Raw genomic sequence first — 22,232 nt, forward strand, 5'->3', positions numbered from 1 at the left:
CCGCCCCACACCCGCTCTGCAGTGTAAGCGTACCCGGAGCTCTGCCAACTCCACCTGATGCCTGTTTCCTCGTTACCCCTCCACTCACCTGTTGGCAATCACCTCCCTATATCTGGCTGTGTCACTCTCAGCTTGTTGCCAGTTCGTGCCGTTCCCTGGGAGAGTACTTGTGCTTGTCCTGCTCATCGAAGTTTGTTTACTTACCTGGATCTTCCCTGGAGATTTCTCTGTTGGACCTTCCTCGTTGCTCCCCTTCCCCTGTGCGCTGCTTTCCGTTTACGAAGAGGATTTCTTCACTCCAGCGTTGCTGTGATTTTCCGTTCTCCTTTGGTATCCTCCTGTTTACCCCCCCCCCCCTCCTGCCTGGATTAAGGGCCGACTCCACTGTTCCCGGATTAAAGGGCGACTCCACGGTTCCCGGCTTAAAGGTGGACTTCGCGTTTCCTGGTGAAAGTGGACTTCCTGAGTTTTCTCTTCAATAAATTAGCCTGTTGGTCCCGCTATATTGTGCCTTCTGTGTTTGTGCTCTTGGGGTCGGGTGCAAACCCTAACAGTACGAACTGGCCATGACGACCCCAGCCAGCACAGACGGCACACCCACAGCCAATCCGGTGCAAGCAGCCCTAGTAAAACAAATTCAGATTACCAACGCCCATTCCCAGCAATTACAAGAGGCTTCGGTTGCTGTGCAGGGTCTCCAGTCTCAAGTTCAACCCCTGCAAGCTTCTGTGGAAGCTTTAGCTGTCCAGCAGGCGGCGATGGCGAGTCAGCAGGCAGAGATCATGCAACAACTGCAGACCATTTCGGCAGCTCTTGCCAACCAGCAGCTGAACCAGCCTGTACCGCCAGCAAGTGCGCCCCCTGTGGCCGCCGCTCCAGTAGATCCTCCGGTTCCTGTTTATTTACCCCGTGGAACCATCATTACCAGTCCACGCCCATTTGACGGTAACTTTGAAACTTGCTCTACCTTCATTATGCAGTGTGAGCTTGTTTTCACACACCAGCCCACCGTGTTCTCCAGTGATGCTGTTAAGATCGCTTACGTGACCAACCTGCTCAGTGGTCGAGCAGCGCAGTGGGCTACGTCTTCTTGGTCCATGGGGGCCAGCTACTGTAACTCTTATAGAGACTTTGTCGCAGAGCTACGTAAGGTTTTCCACCATCCGGTAAGCGGTCGGGATTCTGACTCACGACTGAATAACATCCAGCAGGGCGGCGCCAGCGTCACAGATTACTCCGTCGACTTCCGCCTGGCTGCCGCTGAGAGCGGATGGAATGACCAGGCCCTGCGTGCCACTTTTAGTAGAGGATTGAGCGAGGCGGTGAAGGATCAACTTGCTACCTGAGAAGAACCCTCATCTCTGGATGACCTCATTGCTCTCGCTATCCGCATTGATGGACGTATCCGGGAGAGAAAGCGTGAGAAGGCCTTGCGTGGAACTTCCTTCAATCCCAGAACTACCTCTGCGTCAGACCGAACCGCTGTTCCCGTTTCCCCGGCCAATCCCTCCTCTGACTCTTTCGCGACAACGCCACCTGGGGATGTAGAAGAGCGGATGGAGGTAGGACGTGCTAGACTTACTCCTGCTGAACGGGAGAGCCGATTCAAGGCAGGTCTTTGCCTGTACTGTGGTCTTAAGGGGCACCGACTCCGCGACTGTCCCTCACGGCCAAAAGATTAGGCTTACCAGGACCAAGGGAGATCCTAGTAAGCCGCCTTTCCTTCTCCCGTGGGTCCGAATCTCGCGGCCATCTTGTTCCTATTGCCTTAGTCTGGGCGGGCCAGAGACTTTCCCTTGGAGCCCTGATTGATTCCGGAGCAGATGATAGTTTTATGGACCTTGACTTTGCCTCGCAGGCAGACATTCCCCTTGAGTCTCTTGGGACCCCCATTGATGCGTTTGCCTTGGATGACCGGAGATTAGCCTGTATCACACAGCGGACCGTCCCCGTTACTCTCACCGTTGCAGGTAACCACACAGAGACAATGCAATTTTACATCATACGTTCCCCGCTTAATCCAGTTATCTTGGGACGCCCCTGGCTCAGACACCATGAACCCCACATCTCTTGGTCCACAGGCACAGTCCTTGGATGGGGCTCTACTTGCCATGCCCAATGCCTTCGTGCAGCTCCTAGTGCTACGCCTTTGAGCTCGCCTACTCCCCTGCCTCCTGATCTCTCCTCCGTGCCCCCTGTGTATCATGACCTTGGTGAGGTATTTAGCAAGACCCGTGCTAAGTCACTCCCGCCTCACCGCCCGTATGATTGCGCCATTGATCTCCGTCCTGGGGCTACTCTTCCCAGTAGCCGCCTCTACAACTTGTCACTCCCTGAGAAGGCGACCATGGATGAGTACATCACCGAGTCCCTTGCTGCAGGTCTCATCAAGCCCTCGTCTTCCTCTGTTGCTGCAGGGTTCTTTTTTGTGAAGAAGAAGGACGGGGGACTTCGACCTTGTATTGACTACCGGCAACTGAACGCAATCACCATTAAGAACAAGTACCCGCTTCCACTTATGAGTTCGACTTTTGAGCCTCTCTCACAGGCGACCATCTTCACCAAGCTAGACCTGAGGAGCGCTTACCACCTCGTGCGAATCAGGGAAGGCGATGAGTGGAAGACCGCCTTCAAAACACCCCGAGGCCACTATGAGTACTTGGTGATGCCGTTCGGACTCACAAACGCACCAGCAGTGTTTCAGGCGTTTATGAACGACGTACTCCGTGACATGTTGGATGTGTTTGTCGTCGTTTACCTGGACGACATCCTCATTTTCTCCCAGGCTCTTGAGGAACACGTCCAGCATGTTCGCAGGGTACTGGAGCGCCTCCTCCAGAACCAACTCTACGTCAAGGCGGAGAAGTGCCTGTTTCACTCCCCCTCTGTGGATTACTTGGGATTCATCGTAGAGAAGGGACGGACCAGAGCAGATCCCCGCAAGGTCCAGACAGTGGTGGACTGGCCGGAACCTACCAACCGTAAGGAGCTGCAGAGTTTTCTAGGGTTCGCAAATTTCTACCGGAGATTCATTCGCAACTACAGCCAGCTGGCAGAACCGCTTACTGCGTTGACCTCCCCAGCCAAACCCTTCATCTGGTCTCCTGCTGCCAGCTCTGCTTTCCAAGTCCTCAAGACAAGGTTCACCTCGGCCCCAGTGCTGCTCCATCCTGACCCCAAGAGACAATTCGTGGTAGAGGTTGATGCCTCGGATTCAGGCGTAGGGGGGTGCTCTCCCAGCGGTCGGCTGAGGACCAGAAACTCCATCCTTGCGCCTTTTTCTCCCGCCGATTTCTGCCGGCCAAGCAGAATTATGACGTTGGAAACCGGGAGTTACTGGCTGTAGTGGCTGCTCTGGAGGAATGGCGCCACTGGCTCGAGGGCGCTGAGCACCCGTTTCTCATCTGGACGGACCACAAGAACTTGACTCACCTGAGGGCAGCCAAACGTCTCAACAGTCGTCAGGCTCGGTGGGCTGGCTTCCTTAGTCGTTTCAACTATGTTCTGACTTACCGTCCTGGAACACGCAACGTAAAGGCTGACATCCTGTCTCGGCTACACCCGAAGGAAGGCGCGTTTGAAGAGCCTGAACCCATCCTCCCTGCGGCTAGAGTGGTCGGTGTGGTCACTTTTGGTCTTGAGTCGGCTGTTCGCACTGCCCAACGTGCTCAACCCGCTACGAGTAACGTGCCACCCCGTCGCCTCTTCGTCCCAGATGCTGTTCGGTCTCGAGTTCTTCAGTGGGGTCATAGCAGTCGTTTCTCCTGTCACCCAGGAGTTAGTCGTACCCAGTCGTTCATCGCTCGGCGCTTCTGGTGGCCAACTATGCGGGAGGATGTCAAGAGCTTTGTAGCGGCCTGCACTGTTTGCGCCCGCAGCAAGGCCTCTCACCAGGCGCCATCTGGTCTGTTGCAGCCACTCCCTATTCCTAGCCGCCCCTGGTCTCACGTGGCTTTGGATTTCGTTTCCGGACTACCACCTTCTCGGGGAAACACTGTGGTTCTCACCGTCATAGACCGTTTCAGCAAGGGCGTCCATCTGATAGCCCTTCCCAAACTTCCTTCGGCTGCTGAGACCGCGGACCTCTTGATGCAACATGTCTTCCGGCTTCATGGCCTGCCATCAGATGTAGTCTCCGATAGAGGTCCTCAGTTCACCTCACAAGTGTGGCGTGCATTTTGTAAAGGCATCGGAGCCACAGTAAGTCTGTCTTCGGGCTACCACCCCCAAACAAATGGTCAGACCGAGAGGGCAAACCAGAGCATGGAGACAGCGTTGCGTTGTGTATGTAACAGCAAGCCCTCCACCTGGAGTGACTACCTACCGTGGGTAGAGTACACCACCAATTCCCTGGTCAGCTCTGCATCTGGACTTTCTCCATTCGAGGCATCCCTGGGGTATCAACCTCCCCTGTTCGACCCACAGCAGGATGAAGTGGCCGTTCCCTCCGTACAGCTCCACTTGCGACGCTGTCAGCGTGTCTGGAGGACCATCCGGACAGCACTGCTCAAGGCTGGGGAGCGCGCTCGCAGAGGGGCTGACCGGCGACGTACCCCTGCGCCGGAGTACAAGAAGGGACAGAGGGTCTGGCTGTCCACGAAGGACGTTCCCCTCCAGACAAGCGACAAGAAACTCTCGCCCCGCTTCATTGGTCCTTTTGAAGTCCAGAAAGTCCTGAGCCCGGCAGCTGTTCGGCTGAAGCTGCCTTCCTCCATGCACATTCATCCTGTCTTCCACGTCTCTCGAGTTAAGCCCGTCTCCAGCAGTCCTCTTATGCCCCCGGTTCCTGAGCCTCCGCCTCCGGAATTTGTAGATGGTCATCCTCAATGGAAGGTCCGCCGGCTGCTTAAAGTCCGGCGCTGCGGCCGCGGGTTCCAGTATCTCGCGGACTGGGCAGGTTATGGACCTGAGGAGCGCAGTTGGATTTCGCGGAAGCTCATTATGGATCCCTCTCTCCTCGCCGACTTCTACCGTGCCCACCCGGGGGCGCCAGGTCAGTCGCCAGGTGGCTCCCGTAGAGGGGGGGGTACTATTACGTCTCGCCGCCCCACACCCGCTCTGCAGTGTAAGCGTACCCGGAGCTCTGCCAACTCCACCTGATGCCTGTTTCCTCGTTACCCCTCCACTCACCTGTTGGCAATCACCTCCCTATATCTGGCTGTGTCACTCTCAGCTTGTTGCCAGTTCGTGCCGTTCCCTGGGAGAGTACTTGTGCTTGTCCTGCTCATCGAAGTTTGTTTACTTACCTGGATCTTCCCTGGAGATTTCTCTGTTGGACCTTCCTCGTTGCTCCCCTTCCCCTGTGCGCTGCTTTCCGTTTACGAAGAGGATTTCTTCACTCCAGCGTTGCTGTGATTTTCCGTTCTCCTTTGGTATCCTCCTGTTTACCCCCCCCCCCCTCCTGCCTGGATTAAGGGCCGACTCCACTGTTCCCGGATTAAAGGGCGACTCCACGGTTCCCGGCTTAAAGGTGGACTTCGCGTTTCCTGGTGAAAGTGGACTTCCTGAGTTTTCTCTTCAATAAATTAGCCTGTTGGTCCCGCTATATTGTGCCTTCTGTGTTTGTGCTCTTGGGGTCGGGTGCAAACCCTAACAATTTCAGACTTACCTGTAGGAGACATTAAATGATTCAGTCAGTCAACGAACTCGTGCAGATGCAGGGTTCCCCTAACCTTCCTCCATTACCCTCACCCAAAACATTTTGCCGCAGCGTTATAATTTAAACCAGTTAAATATATATATAAAATGTTATGTCAGAGGAGGAAAGTGAGCTAATAAAGAAACTACTGTATCCACTGGTTGTGAGTGACAAAGATAACATCCACCAACACGTGTGTGTGACAAGCGAGTCAACCACAGACACGACCAAACCTGAATATCCTGAAACTCCACTTTAAAAGAGTTTCTCTTTTTTCTTGTTCATTGACTTCAATACAAGCGCAACATTTCCAAAGTGCCGAGCCGCTCATTCAGTGGCTGAGAACCGAGGATGTTTCCTTTGGCAAATGATCAGTTATGCCTCAAAGTAGAGCTTAAGTTGTCACAGCGGCGCATCTGGGAGTCTTGGCTGACCTTTCCCTGATAACAGCAAGGAGGTCAAATGCTCAGAGGTCACACCCTCTATGGTGGCCTAAGGTGCATGCATGCATGCACACGCACACACACAAACTCATGCAAATACATGCACTCATGTACACACGTTGTTTGAACTCCCCTTGTAACTGTGGAGGACCCAAGGTATGTGTTAGCAGATTGGGATCTAAGAAGCTAGAATATTCCAGGAGTTTTCTCTAAAAATAGTACGTAGGGTAAGACCAGAGAGGGCCCCGAATATTGCAGGTAACTCGTTTGGCAGGTACAGTTCAGATGTTTGAATGATAGGATGGCTAGGCTCACAAAAGAGTCTCTTATGGAAAGGATTCTTGGAGTGTAGCATAGTTGTAAGCCAATAGTTTTTCTAAATGACATGAAGTTTTGTTTTTTTAACCCCCCCCCCTCCTTTTCTCCCCAATTTTACCCAGCCAATTACCCCACTCTTCCGAGCCGTCCCGGTCGCTGCTCCACCCCCTCTACTGATCCTGGGAGGGCTACAGACTACCACATGCTCCCTCCAATACATGTGGAGTCGCCAGCCGCTTCTTTTCCCCTGACTGAGGAGTTTTGCCGGGGGGACGTAGCGCGTGGGAGGATCACGCTATTCCCCCCAGCCCCCGGACAGGCGCCCCGACTGACCAGAGGAGGCGCTAGTGCAGCGACCAGGATACATACCCACATCATCCGGCTTCCCACTCGCAGACACGGCCAGTTGTGTCTGTAGGGACGCCTGACCAAGCCGGAGGTAATACAGGGATTCGAACCGGCGATCCCAACATTGGTAGGTAATGGAATAGACCACTACGCCACCCGGAGGCCCCTACAATTCTCTTCTTTAAAATCTTGCCCCAACTCAGTCAAGGTGATACACACACATCAGTATGGAAAAGCTCCTTGTTTCAGTAAAGGTGAAAGGTTGTCAGTGAGCAAAAAAAGAAAAGAAAAAGAAAGGAAAAGTAGCAACACACCAAAAGTCAACCAAACAGACAGAAGGCAACAGTAAAAGAAGTCCCCAAATCTGTGCAGATTCTTTTCAGTCATTCAAGTGAGTCTCCAAAGCCAAACCAGGCAGGAAGTATGGGGGGAAAAAAAACAAAATGATGAGCCAAGTGAAGGCAGTTGGGCAGTGTGTACATATAGAAATAGTCCCGAGTGATTTGCGATGGGGAAGCATCTTAGTGTTGGGAAATATGAGGGAATCTACACCAATCCAGGTTCTTCTAATATATGCAAACACATGTACACACTCTAGCGGGGTCTAAGCAGAGATACTGACCGGTTCGCTCTCATAGTAATTCTCCCAGTGCAGTCGGTGGACTTTCTTTGTCATCTGGAAAGGTTAAGGTAGAGTTGATGGAAGGGTTAGGGTTAGACAGAAGCATTCCACTGACAATGCAGAAACATAAACATATACCACACACCCACACTCACACACACTACACTGGCAGGACATGCAGTTAAGGAGGGAACTGAGGCAAATTCTGCACTTGGCAGTCCCATTCCACACACACACACACACACACACACACACACACACATACACACACATACAAAGCACTGAAAGACAGAAAACATGCACATGGACAGCGAGATGTATACAGACTCACAAACAGATCAGAGACAGACTAACACAGTATAATGACAATAATCCAAACAAATACAAATATTAACAAAACTATTAAAAAAAAACAACTACACAGTCAAACAGCATGGTCAGATGAGGGACAGAGCATGCACATGGTCTACACACATGCTTATGCAAATTCTGCAATGGTAGATGATATTATGTGATGATTGTTAGACTCGATGCAAAATGAAATGAGAATCGGGACCACCGTGAGAAAAGTAGAAGCGACTATATCCCCTTTTCTGACACGTTACGCACTATCTAAACTTGGCTGATTGTGTGGGTATGGAAAGTTTTGATACAATACACGAGTTCTGTCAGACATTGCTATTTGCGGGGTTGTAGTTATAGTAGGTTGTAGCTAGCCTTAGAGATATGATAGAGAGCCATAAAAACTGAAGTGAAGGAGAGAACATGGTACCGAAATGGTATGTGTGTGTGTGCGTGTGTGTGTGTGTGTGTGTGTGTGTGTGTGTGTGTGTGTGTGTGTGTGTTAATTTCAATGGCCTCATATAGGTGGAATGGGAGGAATTCTTTTCTCAGGAGGCGTTGGGAGGGGTGGTGGACGTCGGCCCCTGCCTCTGTTTGTCATGATATAACTGAGACAGCTCCGTGCCTGGCAGAGGTGCAACAAGTTTTAAATAACAGCCCCATTCCACACTGGTAATGTGTGTCTATGTACGCCTCCTATGTGTACTTGTTTGCATGTGTGACACAGTGTCTATAATAGATTCATAATGTAAATCCTGTGTAAAATGTAAAAAAAAGCAAAGAAAAGGGCAAAAAAATTCTCGGAGAGAAAAGGTTGACTGACACGAGCTTGCCGCCGCTTATTTGTTGCCCAGGATCTCGAGTTGGCACCAAACGCACATATATAAACACATCACACTTGTAAAAACATCACTATGTGGAACGCACATAATATTACAGGAAAGGGGACAAAAGCAGGAGAAGGTCAACATTCATGACAACTTTGTATTTGAACTCATTGACAACACACCGAGTAAAATTGCTCCGTGCGTGAAATAATGAACTGAACCTGAGCTGTGTCAGAGGCTAGCCGGATGCCAGGGGGCCTACCTGATTGAGGTAATGATATTCTTCAGGCTTCTTGAGATGAAAGGTTGTCCTCTCATCTTCACTTGCTCCTGCCAGCAGGTAGTAAAAGACGTGGTAGTTTCTAGAGCACAAAAAAGAGAAATCCAGCTGATTTCAACTTGTGCTTACAACAATAACAGCTAACAAGTAAACAGTTTCAGTTCAACTCTCAAGAACAAACAAAGGAACCCAACTGCTCTTATTAGAGTGTCTTTTCAGTTAAATTAGAAAATTAGCCAAATTTAGAATAGTTCCCCTTCCCCCCTTCTTTTCTCCCCAGTTGTATCCGGCCAATTACCCCAGTCTTCCGAGCCGTCTCGGTCGCTGCTCCCCTGCCGCCGATCCAGGGAGGGCTGCAGACTACCACACGTCTCCTCCGATACATGTGGAGTCGCCAGCCACTTCTTTTCACCTGACAGTGAGGAGTTTCACCAGGCGGGGGAGGAGTAGCGCGTGGGAGGATCACGCCATCCGGACGCCCCAGATAGAGATTTTTTTTTTTTTTGACATGAATGTTAAAATAGGAGGACATTTTTCTCAGAATAATAAAGGCAGCAACACACTCAAAGCAAAGCAGAACTTTTCAAACAAAAAGATGTTTCGGACAAGAGAAGAACAAAAAGACACAGTACGTCGTGTCAACGTGGTGCAACTTGTTGTTAACAGTCCACTAGGTCATGAGAAGTTTGCAGACATTGTATTTGCAACGATGGTCCAAATCTCACATGGCTGGCTGCGTCACAGTTGATCAGCCCAGCACAGAGCAGCAGTTTAATCATTCAGCGTGGAGAATGAGCGGTGTGGAGTGACACAACCAAGAACACAGAGCTTGTATTGAGTATCCTAATAACGGTGTTTGGGGACATGTTTGGTTTCTTTTTCGAAAAGTTCTCTCGTGGTTTTGAGTATACTTGCCCGCCAAAGTCAACAGCAGCAAAAAGCCATGAACACCACTGGTTTTTATAAACAAGGCAAATATAAACACAGAAAAAAAAACCATTAAGCTCATTTGTCATATTAAGAGTGTGTGTGTGTACGCGCACAAACATGAACGCTGTGTATGAAAGAATTTAGCTGCAGCTTAAAGCTCAGAGGTCCAAAAGCGTGCCACAGCTGTGCAACCAAGGTCCTCTCATGGTCGAACACACACACACACACACACACACACACACACACACACACACACACACACACACACACACACACACACACAAAAACATGCAAGCTTCTATGGGCTTGGAGTCAGCAATCCATCTCAATAAGAGGCAGCTAACAGGGGGCCCCTGTTAGCCCCCCACAGTGAGGTTAACCATCACCACACCGCCCAGCCAGCATAACACATTAATGTCAGCCCAATGTAGGACTCATGGGGTTCACCATTTATAGTTTAGGTTTCACACACAAACACCATCTTAATTCAAATTAATTAGATTGAGCAGTTGTTCACATGAATTCACACATCTTAATTTCTTTGACACTTGCTGTGGCTTGATATAATACTGTTATTGGGAATTATGAGATGCATTGTAAAAAAAAAAAGTTCATGGCTTCAATGCTCATTACATGAGAAGAAAAAAGTATGGTATGTTTTTTAAGTTTCTGATGTCAGAATGTGCAACAGATTAGGTGCATAGGATAGCAGTTATTCCCCTGTACTTTCAATTAAATACAATAAAAGACATTTTACAGCAACTGTCAGTTATAAAACTGACACTCATCGGGATTATTTTAAAGTGATACATGCACTTCATTGTGAGAGTTAGCCAACTTTGCATCTAATGCAAAGTATGGGAGCAGATAAGTAATTTTCCAGTTCATCACAGCAATTTTAAAGTCCTCACTGAAATGGGGCTGTCTAAAACACCTCTTTCCATTCAGCAAAAACACTATTTAGCCTTGTTCAGTCTTTGTTTTTTTTTTTATTTTCAAAGATATTTTCGGGGGTAAATTACAGCCTTCATTTATAGGACAGTGAAGACAGAAAGGAAAACCTAGGGTGAATCAAAAAAGAGAGTGGAAGACTTGGTCCAAAGCAAAGGTCCAGGCCAGATTTGAACCCCAGCCCATGCAGTATGCGGCCATTTGGGCTGAGCCACAAATACACCTCATGTCTTTGACTTCTACGCCTGTGCTAACCCATTCAAATGGAAATCTATGGCGTATTATCTTCCAGGTGTTACATGGATGTTCTTCATGGTGCTTTGGTTTGGGCAGAAAGCAGAGTGCTCACCGTTCATTGTGCTCCTGATAGACAAGCCTGGACTTCTCCAGGAGGTACTTCTCCACATACGCTCTGAAAAAACAACAAAACAAACAATACACAATCCTCAGCAGCAATGATACATTTGAAACCATATAAATAACTAAAAGCCTGTCAGTTCAGTCTGTGTGTATGTGTGTGTGTGTGTGTGTGTGTGTGTATGTGAGTCAGTGAGTATGTACTAAGGTTCTATGAATTACAAACATTAACACACAAACTCCACACAGAGGGCCCAGAACTGGACGTAGAATCCTCTTGTGCTAACCCGCATACCACTGTACCCAATACCAGTGATATGACAGTGCATAGTGATAAAGCTTAGCAGAAAATTGTGTGTGGTTGTCTCCTCGTTTCTTACCCTCTAACCGTGCCACTCTCCTGATAGTTGACCTGAATGAACTTGCCAAAGCGACTCGAATTGTTGTTGTGGGCTGTTTTCGCGTTCCCAAATGCCTGAGAAGGTAAAAAACAAGGTGTAGAATGAGACCAAATGCATGCTGGCATATATAAGATAAAGTGAAGAGACCATTAAGTACATATGGTACATCCAGGTGAGTATAAGAGGCTTCAGTAAGTTTTGAAGGGAAGTCAGGTGTCTGTAATACGTTTATGGGTCAAGTGAACCAGGGTTTTGGCCTTACGCCAACCACATTTTTGATTAAATCCATATGTAATTATGAAAGGGGCCTGTTACTCTTGGACATTCTGACAACATCAGTCCAAGGCGATTGATAACATGGTTTTAGGACATATTTATGTAAGAGTAAGACAAGCTACCAGAGAAAGGGTGATGTGGAGCTAAGGCTAGCAGCCCTGATGGAAAAACCTCCTCAGTGAGTAATGGGATCCATGTGGCTGTGTGGAACATATGTAGCGGTTGCGCTTTAATAAGAAGGTCCAGTATTTCCCCTCACAGCTCTGTTTATATTATATGGCTGCCTGGAGGGGAAGTAGTTGTTCGCCCTATATAAACCCCGCAGTTATTTGTAGCTCCGCCACAAGTAAACAAATTCCTCAGTGAATCACTTTGTGCTGCGCAAATTCTGCAACTACGGAATGAAAAAAAAAAAAAAAAACACCACTCCCTGTCCACGCCCTTCACCGACACTATTACTCTGTCATTGTCAGAGCACGCATGTTGTTTGAAAGCTAATGCTAAGCTAACGCTTCAGGCTTCATAGAGGCTAATGCTCCCAGCTTCAGAATCATGTTTATTGGCCATGTAGGTTTCCACATACATGGAATTTGACTCCGGTTTTGTGGCTCTCTCAGTGTACTTACTCTCTCAGTGTACTTAACATAAAATAACAACACTACAACACAACAATCTTCAGAAAAAACACAAGGATTGACTATATACAGGCGAAATAAGAGGCGATAAAGTGCAATGGTGCAGAAGAATTCAGCCTAATCATTCGCCATAGCAAGCAGCTCTTTGTGGTTAGGGCGTAGCCCTGTTGGGCAGTGAACGGCAAGTGCGGTATAGTCAGTGGACGGCAAGTGCACATTGTAGTGATTGACACTTGGGATATTTTGGAGGCTGGCGGAGGGACCCAAGACACTTGGCCAGTCTGCTAGTTTAAAACAACTGGTTTATAGCACTGACTTCATTCATCTGTGACTCACCAAGCCAAACAAATTAATCAAAGATGAAGACGCTGGGGAAAAATGGTTTTAAAAACTCCCTCTGTTCTCTGGAGGAAGAAAGAATACATGACATCGAACCACAAGACAGAAAAATGGCCGATATTTTGCACCACTGTATGTATTTGATAAAGATGAACCCCCAGGAATGACCAAAGACCATAAATATTAATAATATTATAAATATTGATCTAAATCCACAACCAATAAGGACTCAAAGACATCTGATATAACTAGCAGGTCTTTTAGGCACAATTTCCCACTGAAAAGACCAACCCGGCTGATCCAGGGACTAAATGAGGACAGGTAATTATAATTCAGCATCCCTAAGAAGTAAGTGCTTCATGGATGGGTAGCCAATAAAAACCTTCCTCTGGAGACCAGATAACAGCACCTTGAGTAAAGAGAGGGAAAGGAACTAAGGTCAGACACAGCAGATCGTGGAACATTGTTAGTCTTTAGCTAAATGGCTCAATATTCAGCATTCCAGTGTGTGCCAGCAGGGAACAGTGTCTGGAACAATAAAAATATTAAGGTGATTTACGTTTCTGCACAGTGTACTTGTCCACCTGGTTCGTGTCGAACCATCCATTGTTAGGCTAGACATCTTTATGACCAACAAATTGCGTTCTTTCCAAACTCCATATCAGCAACAATAAAATAAGTTTTTATTTGATACCAAGGAAAGATGTGTCCTGCTTAACCCCTCAAAGGTAGAGTGCTGCACATCATGGTGCTTCCAGAAAAAGGTGGACAAGTACATTGATGAAATATCACTATAATTAATAATGAGTTTGTTCATTATCTATACAAATGGAATAAAATTCAGAGAAATGAGAGGTTAGGGTATATTTCAATCAGGCATTGGGCCAAGATCAGAGGGACAAATGTCCCCAGTCCATCATAGGGCCAACACAAACACTCCCATTCCCGTTAATACAGGCAACTGAGAGTCTCTAGTTCACTGAACATGCACTTCCTTGGACCATGCATTACGGTACTGAAATGAAGAATCAAGGTTGAATTAACATGACTTTTTAGAAGGAGACAATAGCCATTAGGTCATTCGGAAACTTATGAGTCAATGTCATGACACAGAAAATTCACAGAGAAAAGTTCAGTTGCCAAGAACATGCAGCAGACAACCACAAATATTTGAGTCACACTGCCCATGTATCCTGAGAGGCACAATGGCTGCACTATTGCCCTCTGCCCCTCTGGACAGCAGCAGGAACATGCTCAATTGGCTCCAGGGAAGCTACGCCAGAAAAACAGAGTTGGGAGCCAGAGGACAGTCTGGGGTCGCTCCCATGGGAGCTGCCCTGTGCTATTTGGCCATGTTTAAAACAGTAACAGCCACTCGAAGGGTTACACAGGCGTACAAGCAGACACACCCCGCCACTACACAGACTGCAACCGGTCAACATTAGTCTGGACCCAAGCCCAGAGAGTGAGTCAAAGACATACAGAGAGGCTTGAGATGGTGCCAGTGCATTCTGGGAGAGTACTCTCCATCTAGAGACATGGTCAAAGTCCTTCAGAGGAGGCCAGACAGAGGGGATGACGGAGGGCCCATATTTTTTCTTTCATGTTTGTTTTTATAACAAATATGCCAGTTGTCACTTAGGCTTATAAAGCTGAGGAAACTGTTGAATTTATAGTCATCGTAAAGACAAAATGTAGGCGCCCAGGTAGCGAAGCGGTCTATTCCATTGCCTACCAACACAGGGATCAGTGTTACCTCCGGCTTGGTTGGGTGTCCCTACAGACACAACTGGCCATGTCTGCAGGTGGGAAGCCAGATGTGTGTGTGTGTGTGTGTGTGTGTGTGTGTGTGTGTGTGTGTGTGTGTGTGTGTGTGTCTGTATCCTGGTCAATGCACTAGCGCCTCCTCTGGTCGGTCGGGGCGCCTGTTCAGGGGGGAGGGGGAACTGGGGGGAATAGCGTGATCCTCCCATGTGCTGCATCCTCCTGGCGAAACTCCTCACTGTCAGGTGAAACAAAGCAGCTGGCGACTCCACATACGAAGGAGGCATGTGGTAGTCTGCAGCCCTCTCCAGCTCGGCAGAATGAGTGGCTTAGCGACCGGGATGGCTTGGAAGAGTGGGGCAATTGTCCAGATACAATTGGGGAGAAAAAAAAAGGGGGGGGATCCAGATCAATAAATAAATAAATAAATAAAAAAGCTAAAACGTAGCAAAGATTTCTCGAGATCGCGAGTGGGAAATCTTACCCAGAAAGGGCCGGTGTGGGTGCAGGCTTTTGTTCCAACCATGCAGTTACCCACCTGAGTCTACTCATTAAGGTCCCTTAGCTAAAACTCTACTGGGTGATGAGTAGACTCAGGTATGCAACTGCTTGGTTGGAACAAAACCCGGTACCCACACCAGCCCTCTCTGGATAAGATTCCCCCCCCCCTGGCTTAGAACAAACTCAGTGGTGATGGACAACAGCACCCTCGTTTCATTTTCATAAAATCAGGTTTGACTAAAAGTGAATATTTAGGTGTCTGGGTAGTGTAGTAGTCTATTCCGTTGCCTACCAACACGGGGATCGCCGGTTTGAATCCCCTTGTTACCTCCAACTTGGTCGGGCGCCCCTACAGAAACAATTGGCCGTGTCTGCGGGTGGGAAGCTGGGTGTGGGTATGTGTCCTGGTCACTGCACTAGCGCCCCCTCTGGTTAGTCGGGGCGCCTGTTCGGGGGGAGGGGGAACTCGGGGGAATAGCGTGATCCTCCCACATGCTACGTCCCCCTGGTGAAACTCCTCACTGTCAGGTGAAAAGAAGCGGCTGGTGACTCCACATATATCGGAGGAGGCATGTGGTAGTCTGCAGCCCTCCCCAGATCAGCAGAGGGGGTGGAGCAGCGACCGGGACAGCTTGGAAGAATAGGGTAATTGGCTGGATACAATTGGGGAGAAAAAGGGTATATAAAAAAAAAGAAACAAAAAGAAACAAAAGCCAACTACACAAAACATTTTCACTGGTACAGGGTAATTAAAGAGTGAAAGATAGCAGTTACCCATTTACTCTTAAACACAATGATCTCTCTCCAGGGAGATCCATTACAGCTTTACTGTCATGTTAGAAAAGAGGCGTTCTGTTGAGATTCCATTAATGCCTCTGTCTGTAGAGATAAAATTAGGCCTTTGTCTGCCTCTGTAGGCTTTGGCTCATACAGTGTGAAGCAGAGGACTTAGGCCTTTCATCATGGGAGGATGACTTCACTGGAGGCTCTCTGAGTGGGGCAGGGTAAGGAGGGGAGGGCAGGAGAGGAGAGAAGTGAGGAGGTCCAGCCTTGAGAGTTTTTTTTTTTTGACTGATGTTGAGGGATGAAAGGAAGAATGAGTGGAGGACAAAGAAATCCTTGAGTTAACACACAAAGGAATGAGCTGTTTGCAGTTTATGGACTAGTCGGGGTTACAAATGACTTTTCACACTGGACGGTATCTGAACGTTCCTAATCACACAATAAGACAAACTGACCATTTGAAATTAATTTGTTCTGCCAATTTGCATCTTACTATTTGTAAATGATGTGCGTCGTGGATAAAGACACAAATACAGCATACGTAACACAAAACCTTTTATTCATGTGGTATTCTTTCACTGACGCCTATGCCTAAAAAGCAATTTGAAAACCATTACTCAAACCAATACAGACAAGATTCTCTTTGAATCACTGGCCGTACAAAAGTGGTATCGCTCATTTAATTCCTGCAGAGTCAGACTATTTTACAAGCCAACCTCCAGGTCTACTCACCCACCACACTGAACTGACAGGAAACTAACAATAGGATGAAGAAAGGAGTGACTAGGCCCCAGCATGTATAATGGTTATGTCACAGCATGTGCGGGCAGATAGAGTTCCCCAGGGGCTAATTCCCAACCATGTCCCTTTTAATCTCGCACCTTAAAGTCTTGCTGGCCAAAGCAGTCTGTGGTCATTGTGGTCGTTTAGTCACACAGGGATTTATAGCCATGTTTCCCAGCTAACTGAGTACATGGTGGGATGTGGGTTCTGGCAGTGGCTTGCATGAAAACATGCCATTGAGGTGGAGTGAGGTAGGCTTTGTTTGGTATCCAGGTTAGACTCTCTGTTCCTCTATCTGACAATGCAGAACAAAACAGAAACAGAATTACAAGCTTTGGTCAGACTGATGAAGATATTAGTGTCCCTTCAATCCGCCACTTTGACTTCCCAGTGTTTCAACAGAGAGTTACAGTAGATAAGACGAGCTCCAACACGTTAGTATAGCACTCCTCAACAATGGGCTATTGATAACTTATCTTCATAGGAATGGCTGAAACATCTCCAAAATCTGCAACCTTAAGGAATCGGCCACAATGGCGATACTATGCGGATCAAACAATGTGCCTTTGTTTACAGTTAAACTAGTTTCTTCACGGTCACATTTAAATTTTTCAAGCAGATCTTTGCGTGCGAAGAGCAACCATTTAAAATCCAGTCATCAACCAAGTAATGTGAGAAATTGTGATAAATCTCATGATGCTCGTAGTAACCCATGATTTTCCTCAAAAAAGAAAATGCAACACTATATTAAAGGCGCCAAGCTTTGGTAATGTTGGTTGATTCATTTGAACAATTAAGCCTTTCAGTACGGGCATGTAAGATCCTACTGTGAAACCCCACGCCCCCTCTATTTTTTTCAGCCTCCAATACCCTTTGGGGACTGATGTGATGGTCCGATGAAATTACCCACACACAACTGAAGTCGGATGGGTTGTGCAATACTTGAAAAAGGCATCTAGTTTACAGCTCAGAGGTTCAGCCCTCTTTAGTACAGCTGTCTTGTCCAACAGCATTTTGAGTCTGAGGAAACCGTTAAGACCACAGCTGCTTCTGCTGACAATATTAAATTCTAGGTGTGCAAAATGGCATTGTGAAGGGCCAAGGTTTTGGACTGATGAAAACAATTTACATAAAGACACCTATTAAATATCAGGCAGCATGCAATCTGTTTCACACAATCTGTTTCTCCCTAAATCAGAGTTGCAGTCTCAGGGGGCAATGAAAACACATCAGATAATGAAAGCACATCTTTACCTTTGTCTTTACCCCCCCCTTTTCTCCCCAATTTTACCTGGCCAATTACCCCACTCTTCCGAGCTGTCTCGGTCGCTGCTCCACCCCCTCTGCCGATTCGGGGAGGGCTGCAGACTACCACATCTCCTCCGACACACGTGGAGTCGCCAGCCACTTCTTTTCATCTGACAGTGAGGACTTTCACCAGGGGGACGTAGCGCGTGGGAGGGTCACGCTATTCGCCCCAGTTCCCCCTCCGTCCTGAGCAGGTGCCCCGACCGACCAGAGAAGGCACTAGTGCAGCAACCAGGACACATAACCACATCCGGCTTCCTACCAGCAGACATGCCCAATTGTGTCTGTAGAAACGCCGACCAAGCCGGAGGTAACACGGGGCTTTGAACTGGCGATCCCCATGTTGGTAGGCAACGGAATAGACCGCTATGCTACGCTACGCTACGCTACCCGGGCTCCCCATTGTGTCTTACTTTTAAGCTGCATGGTAGCAGTACACTGAGAAGAAAATGGGGTCAGCGTTACTATATGGGAACTACTTTTAAAAAAAAATGCCTAAGGTTTAAATGTGACGTTTATTGGGTCTTCTGCAGCTATAATGTTTCTGATGACAGGGACGTATGTGGGATGAAAAAGGAAAAACAACAGCGGAGAAGTGACAGGAATCAAAAGGAATTTCATTAGATGAATTATAATGTTGGAAACACACAAAAAATTAATCAATTGGGATTTATTTTTCAAGAAGTTGTGACCTCCATGACCAAGAGAGGCCTTTTGTCACTAAAGAACCAATCCCCATAGAGAAGTATAGTGGTCTATACTTGTTACATTTAATGAGTATATCTAATGGAGAACGGAAAACATATTGTGTCCAGCTTGGGTAAAGGATTATAGACAATGGTAACATGCAATGCATGCTTTCCAGATGATACAAACACGATGGCAGGATGCCATCTACGATGCCTGCATTCTTGACAGTCATTCTGAAACACACATCATTGCACAACCACAGGCAAAATGTGTGTTACCTTGGGTTGCTATCAAATTCTTTCAATTCACTGATATGGCGATAGAGTGAAACTGTATTGTGACATGAGAATTATAGAAGCGGTTGGACAACATCCCACGATTCACACAGAGAGACAGAGATGGAGAGGGAGAGAGACAGACAGACAGAGATAGAGGAAGCGAGAGAAAGAGAGAGAGTGAGTGAGAGCAAGGGGGGGAGAGAGGAGAGTGAGAGCAAGCAGGAGCGCATGCAAGCAGGCGAGAGAGCGAGGATAGGGAACAAGCGCAGTTAGAAATTAAATTGTAAAAAGGGGGCTTTAGATCACTGGATTTAAAAAGGAGCCTTTAGATCATGGTAGTTTGGAGTTGAGATATTAGGCTTTAAGTAACCCCTCCTGACTTGGTTGTAGGGAATTAGGACATGAGTTACAGGATTAGAGATCAAAACCTGCACCAAAAAAAAATAATAATAATAATCGTAGGCCTCGCCTATCTGGGACATTTCACTTTCATATAACTGAAACCTCTCAGTATACGCTGGACAAAAGCAGCAGAAAATAACTGCAATCCACATTTACAATGTCCAGCGAGGCTTGAGGCAAACCAATTTGGGTTTCAAAATGGCTGCAAACACTTTTACTGACTTAATATTCAGTCTCCCAAAGTATTCTCCTTTGCAAAAACAAAACTTTCATTGACATCAACCAACATCCTTACAGTAAGCTTTAGCCATCACACACGTGGTTCCTGAACATCTTCCACAACTTAATTTCTTGACAGAGTTTGAAAATTGTGGCTGCTGTGTACACATATGCTGATGGCAGCTGGGCTATATGACAACTAGGCCACACCGTTGTGTCACTCCAGATTGCTCTTCACAACAACTACCCACAGAGCTGCACACAGTCTGCAACTACCGATGTAGAAATCTAACGTGTGTTAGGACAGATCAACAATGGATTAACTACTTTCTCAGGATTTTCTTGTGTGACTCCCAAACTTTTGCAAAACATGGGAAACAATCCAATTCATCTTCAATACTTTTCCAGACTTTCTATTTGTGCATACAAATGCTGTACATAGATGTTCCCTCGACCCTGATTAGGGATTGGAAAGAAATTCATGAAAATGTGATGACAACCCATCATTTCGAGCCAAACCATATGTGATACATGAAATAAACCATATGGATCTCTGAAAGCATTCTTTCACTTGAGTTCACTGATATTAAGTTGACAGTTCAGTGAACCAACTCAAGGTTATGGAGAAGGTTATGGAGAAGATTGGATAAATGTAATTTTATAATCAGATTCCTGGAAGGGCAGAGGCTATGGATGGATTGATTTTCTTAAATCTGTGTTGACTTTAGCAGAAGCATGAATGACTTAGACATTTTCCTCTAGTGAGTCAGTGCAGTTAGCTAGTCACTCCTTATCTGCAGTAAATCAGTGTGTGTGTGTCTGTGTGTGTGCTTACTATTTGCTCTGACTAACTCTCTAAAGACCCTGTTTCTTGTTATGTTTTCCTCACACTCATATACTATGTGCGTACATGTGCAGGCAGGCGCTATCAGCGATGCTCTTCTTCATAGTCAGTGAGGCGTTCCATAGTAATGGCAAACAGATAATCAGGCGACCTCCATCACTCAAAACCGAGACCAAGTGGGCGTCACACCAACTTTACGAGTAACCTGGTAATTAATTAAACGACAAGAGGAGCTGTAGCCTCACATCTGTATTTGAAAAAATTATTCTCCATGCATGAAATTTGCCCTGTACTTTGAGGTCAGCTTCCTCAATATGCAAGTGGCTTCACCAGACCTCAACAGTGTGCTGCTCAGGGGGCACAGACAACAGAGGTGCAAGAGGTAATTTTCTGTTTCCTAGCATTGCCCTCTCTTTCATCATTTCTCTAAAACACAACTAAAACATTTCACATTTGTGTGTGTGTGAGTGAGTGAGTGAGCAAGTGAGGGAGTGAGAGAGAGTAAGTGGAGCACTGCAACATAAGATGAGTGAGTGAGTTAGTGAGTGAGAGAGTGAGCAAGTGAGGAAGAGAGAGAAAGTAGAGCACTGCAACATAAGACGACAGAGTGAGAGAGAGTAGAGCGCTGCAACAGAAGATGAGTGAGTGAGAGAGAGAGAGAGAGAGCAAGATCTCTCACTCTCTTGAGAGAGAGCAAGTGAGGGAGTGAGGGAAAGTAGAGTGCTGCAACATAAGATGAGTGAGAGAGAGAGAGCGAGAGAGAGAGAGAGAAAGTAGAGCGCTGCAACAGAAGACAAATTATTCACTGACAATGTGAGCATTAATTTTAAACAGTCCTTTCTAAGGGCTTCAGCAAGAGAACGTCCTGTAACTTACTCCATAGAGACCTATCTGTGGCACAACACAGGATGTTATGATGTGTGTGTTTATTGGTACATGGTATTATTCAGTTTCAATTTCAGTTCCCACCATCCCGAGAGTGTTATCGTTCCCCCCCCCACCTGTTTTCCAACAAACTACAGAATAGATTACCTTGTTCGACACGATGACAACCTTAACCTAACCCTAAACTAAACATAGCCACTATCTAACCTTTACCCTAAACCCAAATCTTAATCCTAAATGTAACCACCCATAGGCAGAGTATGTGGAATACGGGTGGAGGAAAAAATAACACATTCCAAGACAGTCTGGACTGCACAGGTGCAACGGGAACGGGGAGGTGGGGGGCCTACTGTGTTTTTTAGTTCCCTGTTACTGTTACTACAGACCCCACCTCTGCTAACTCTACCTGCCCTCCTCGTGTTTTTGAGAAAGTAAAAGACGACTGACAGGCGGACAAACAGGCAGTGTGATTAGCGACTTCACATGATGTGCGTGTAATTGTATGCGCGCATCATGTTTACTGGGGGAGGAATTTGCGTGCACGGCACATTTTGCACATCTACACACAGTGCTCTGTAAGACGAAGCTAAAATTAGAGAGGCTGATGACTGGGCTTGGCTGCATGTGTGGCCACAAGCGTGGAGCTGGGAGGCGACGTGTCAACACAACTGGAAAGATTCAATGAAGAGATGATGAAATATGAAATGAGGCCTCACAGACAGTGGGACCTCATCTGTCTGTCCATCAATCAGTGGACCGGTTTCTCTTGAGCTCTTCGACATGGGCGGAGCTGGCAGCCTCTGTCTTACTAATGTGACACATAATAAAGTGGACGCTTCAGAAATAGAAAAGCTATACCAGTCAAAACCACTTCAGGAGTAGTCGTAGATTATCCTCACCAAATGATGTCAATGGTAATGGATGAGACTTGTCTCATTCCTGAATTCCTCAAAGCAGTATTTTTATTTTATTTTGGGGGGGGGCAGGGGGGTACCTTTGTTGTTGACTGCATCTGCATTAGAGATGTCTTCAATTGGGGTTGCTGCATGTGTTCAAATTCTGGACAAT

At 47.0% G+C, this 22,232-nt stretch overlaps 1 protein-coding gene across 4 annotated transcripts in view; it reads right to left on the reverse strand.

Annotated features, from left to right (window-relative positions):
* Positions 1-22,232, reverse strand: part of myo9aa (myosin IXAa) — a 155,738-nt gene that overhangs the window by 73,504 nt on the left and 60,002 nt on the right. For all 4 annotated transcript variants that reach the window (XM_056278203.1, XM_056278204.1, XM_056278202.1 and 1 more), the window contains exons 3-5: positions 11,437-11,531; positions 11,049-11,111; positions 8,801-8,900 (exon numbers count right to left, since the gene is read on the reverse strand). In XM_056278203.1, the coding sequence (XP_056134178.1) occupies positions 8,801-8,900; positions 11,049-11,111; positions 11,437-11,531 (258 nt within the window). The remainder of the gene's footprint in view (positions 1-8,800; positions 8,901-11,048; positions 11,112-11,436; positions 11,532-22,232) is intronic.

The sequence above is a fragment of the Lampris incognitus genome, chromosome 4, assembly GCF_029633865.1.
Source record: "Lampris incognitus isolate fLamInc1 chromosome 4, fLamInc1.hap2, whole genome shotgun sequence".
In the NCBI taxonomy this organism is placed as follows: Eukaryota; Metazoa; Chordata; class Actinopteri; order Lampriformes; family Lampridae; genus Lampris; species Lampris incognitus.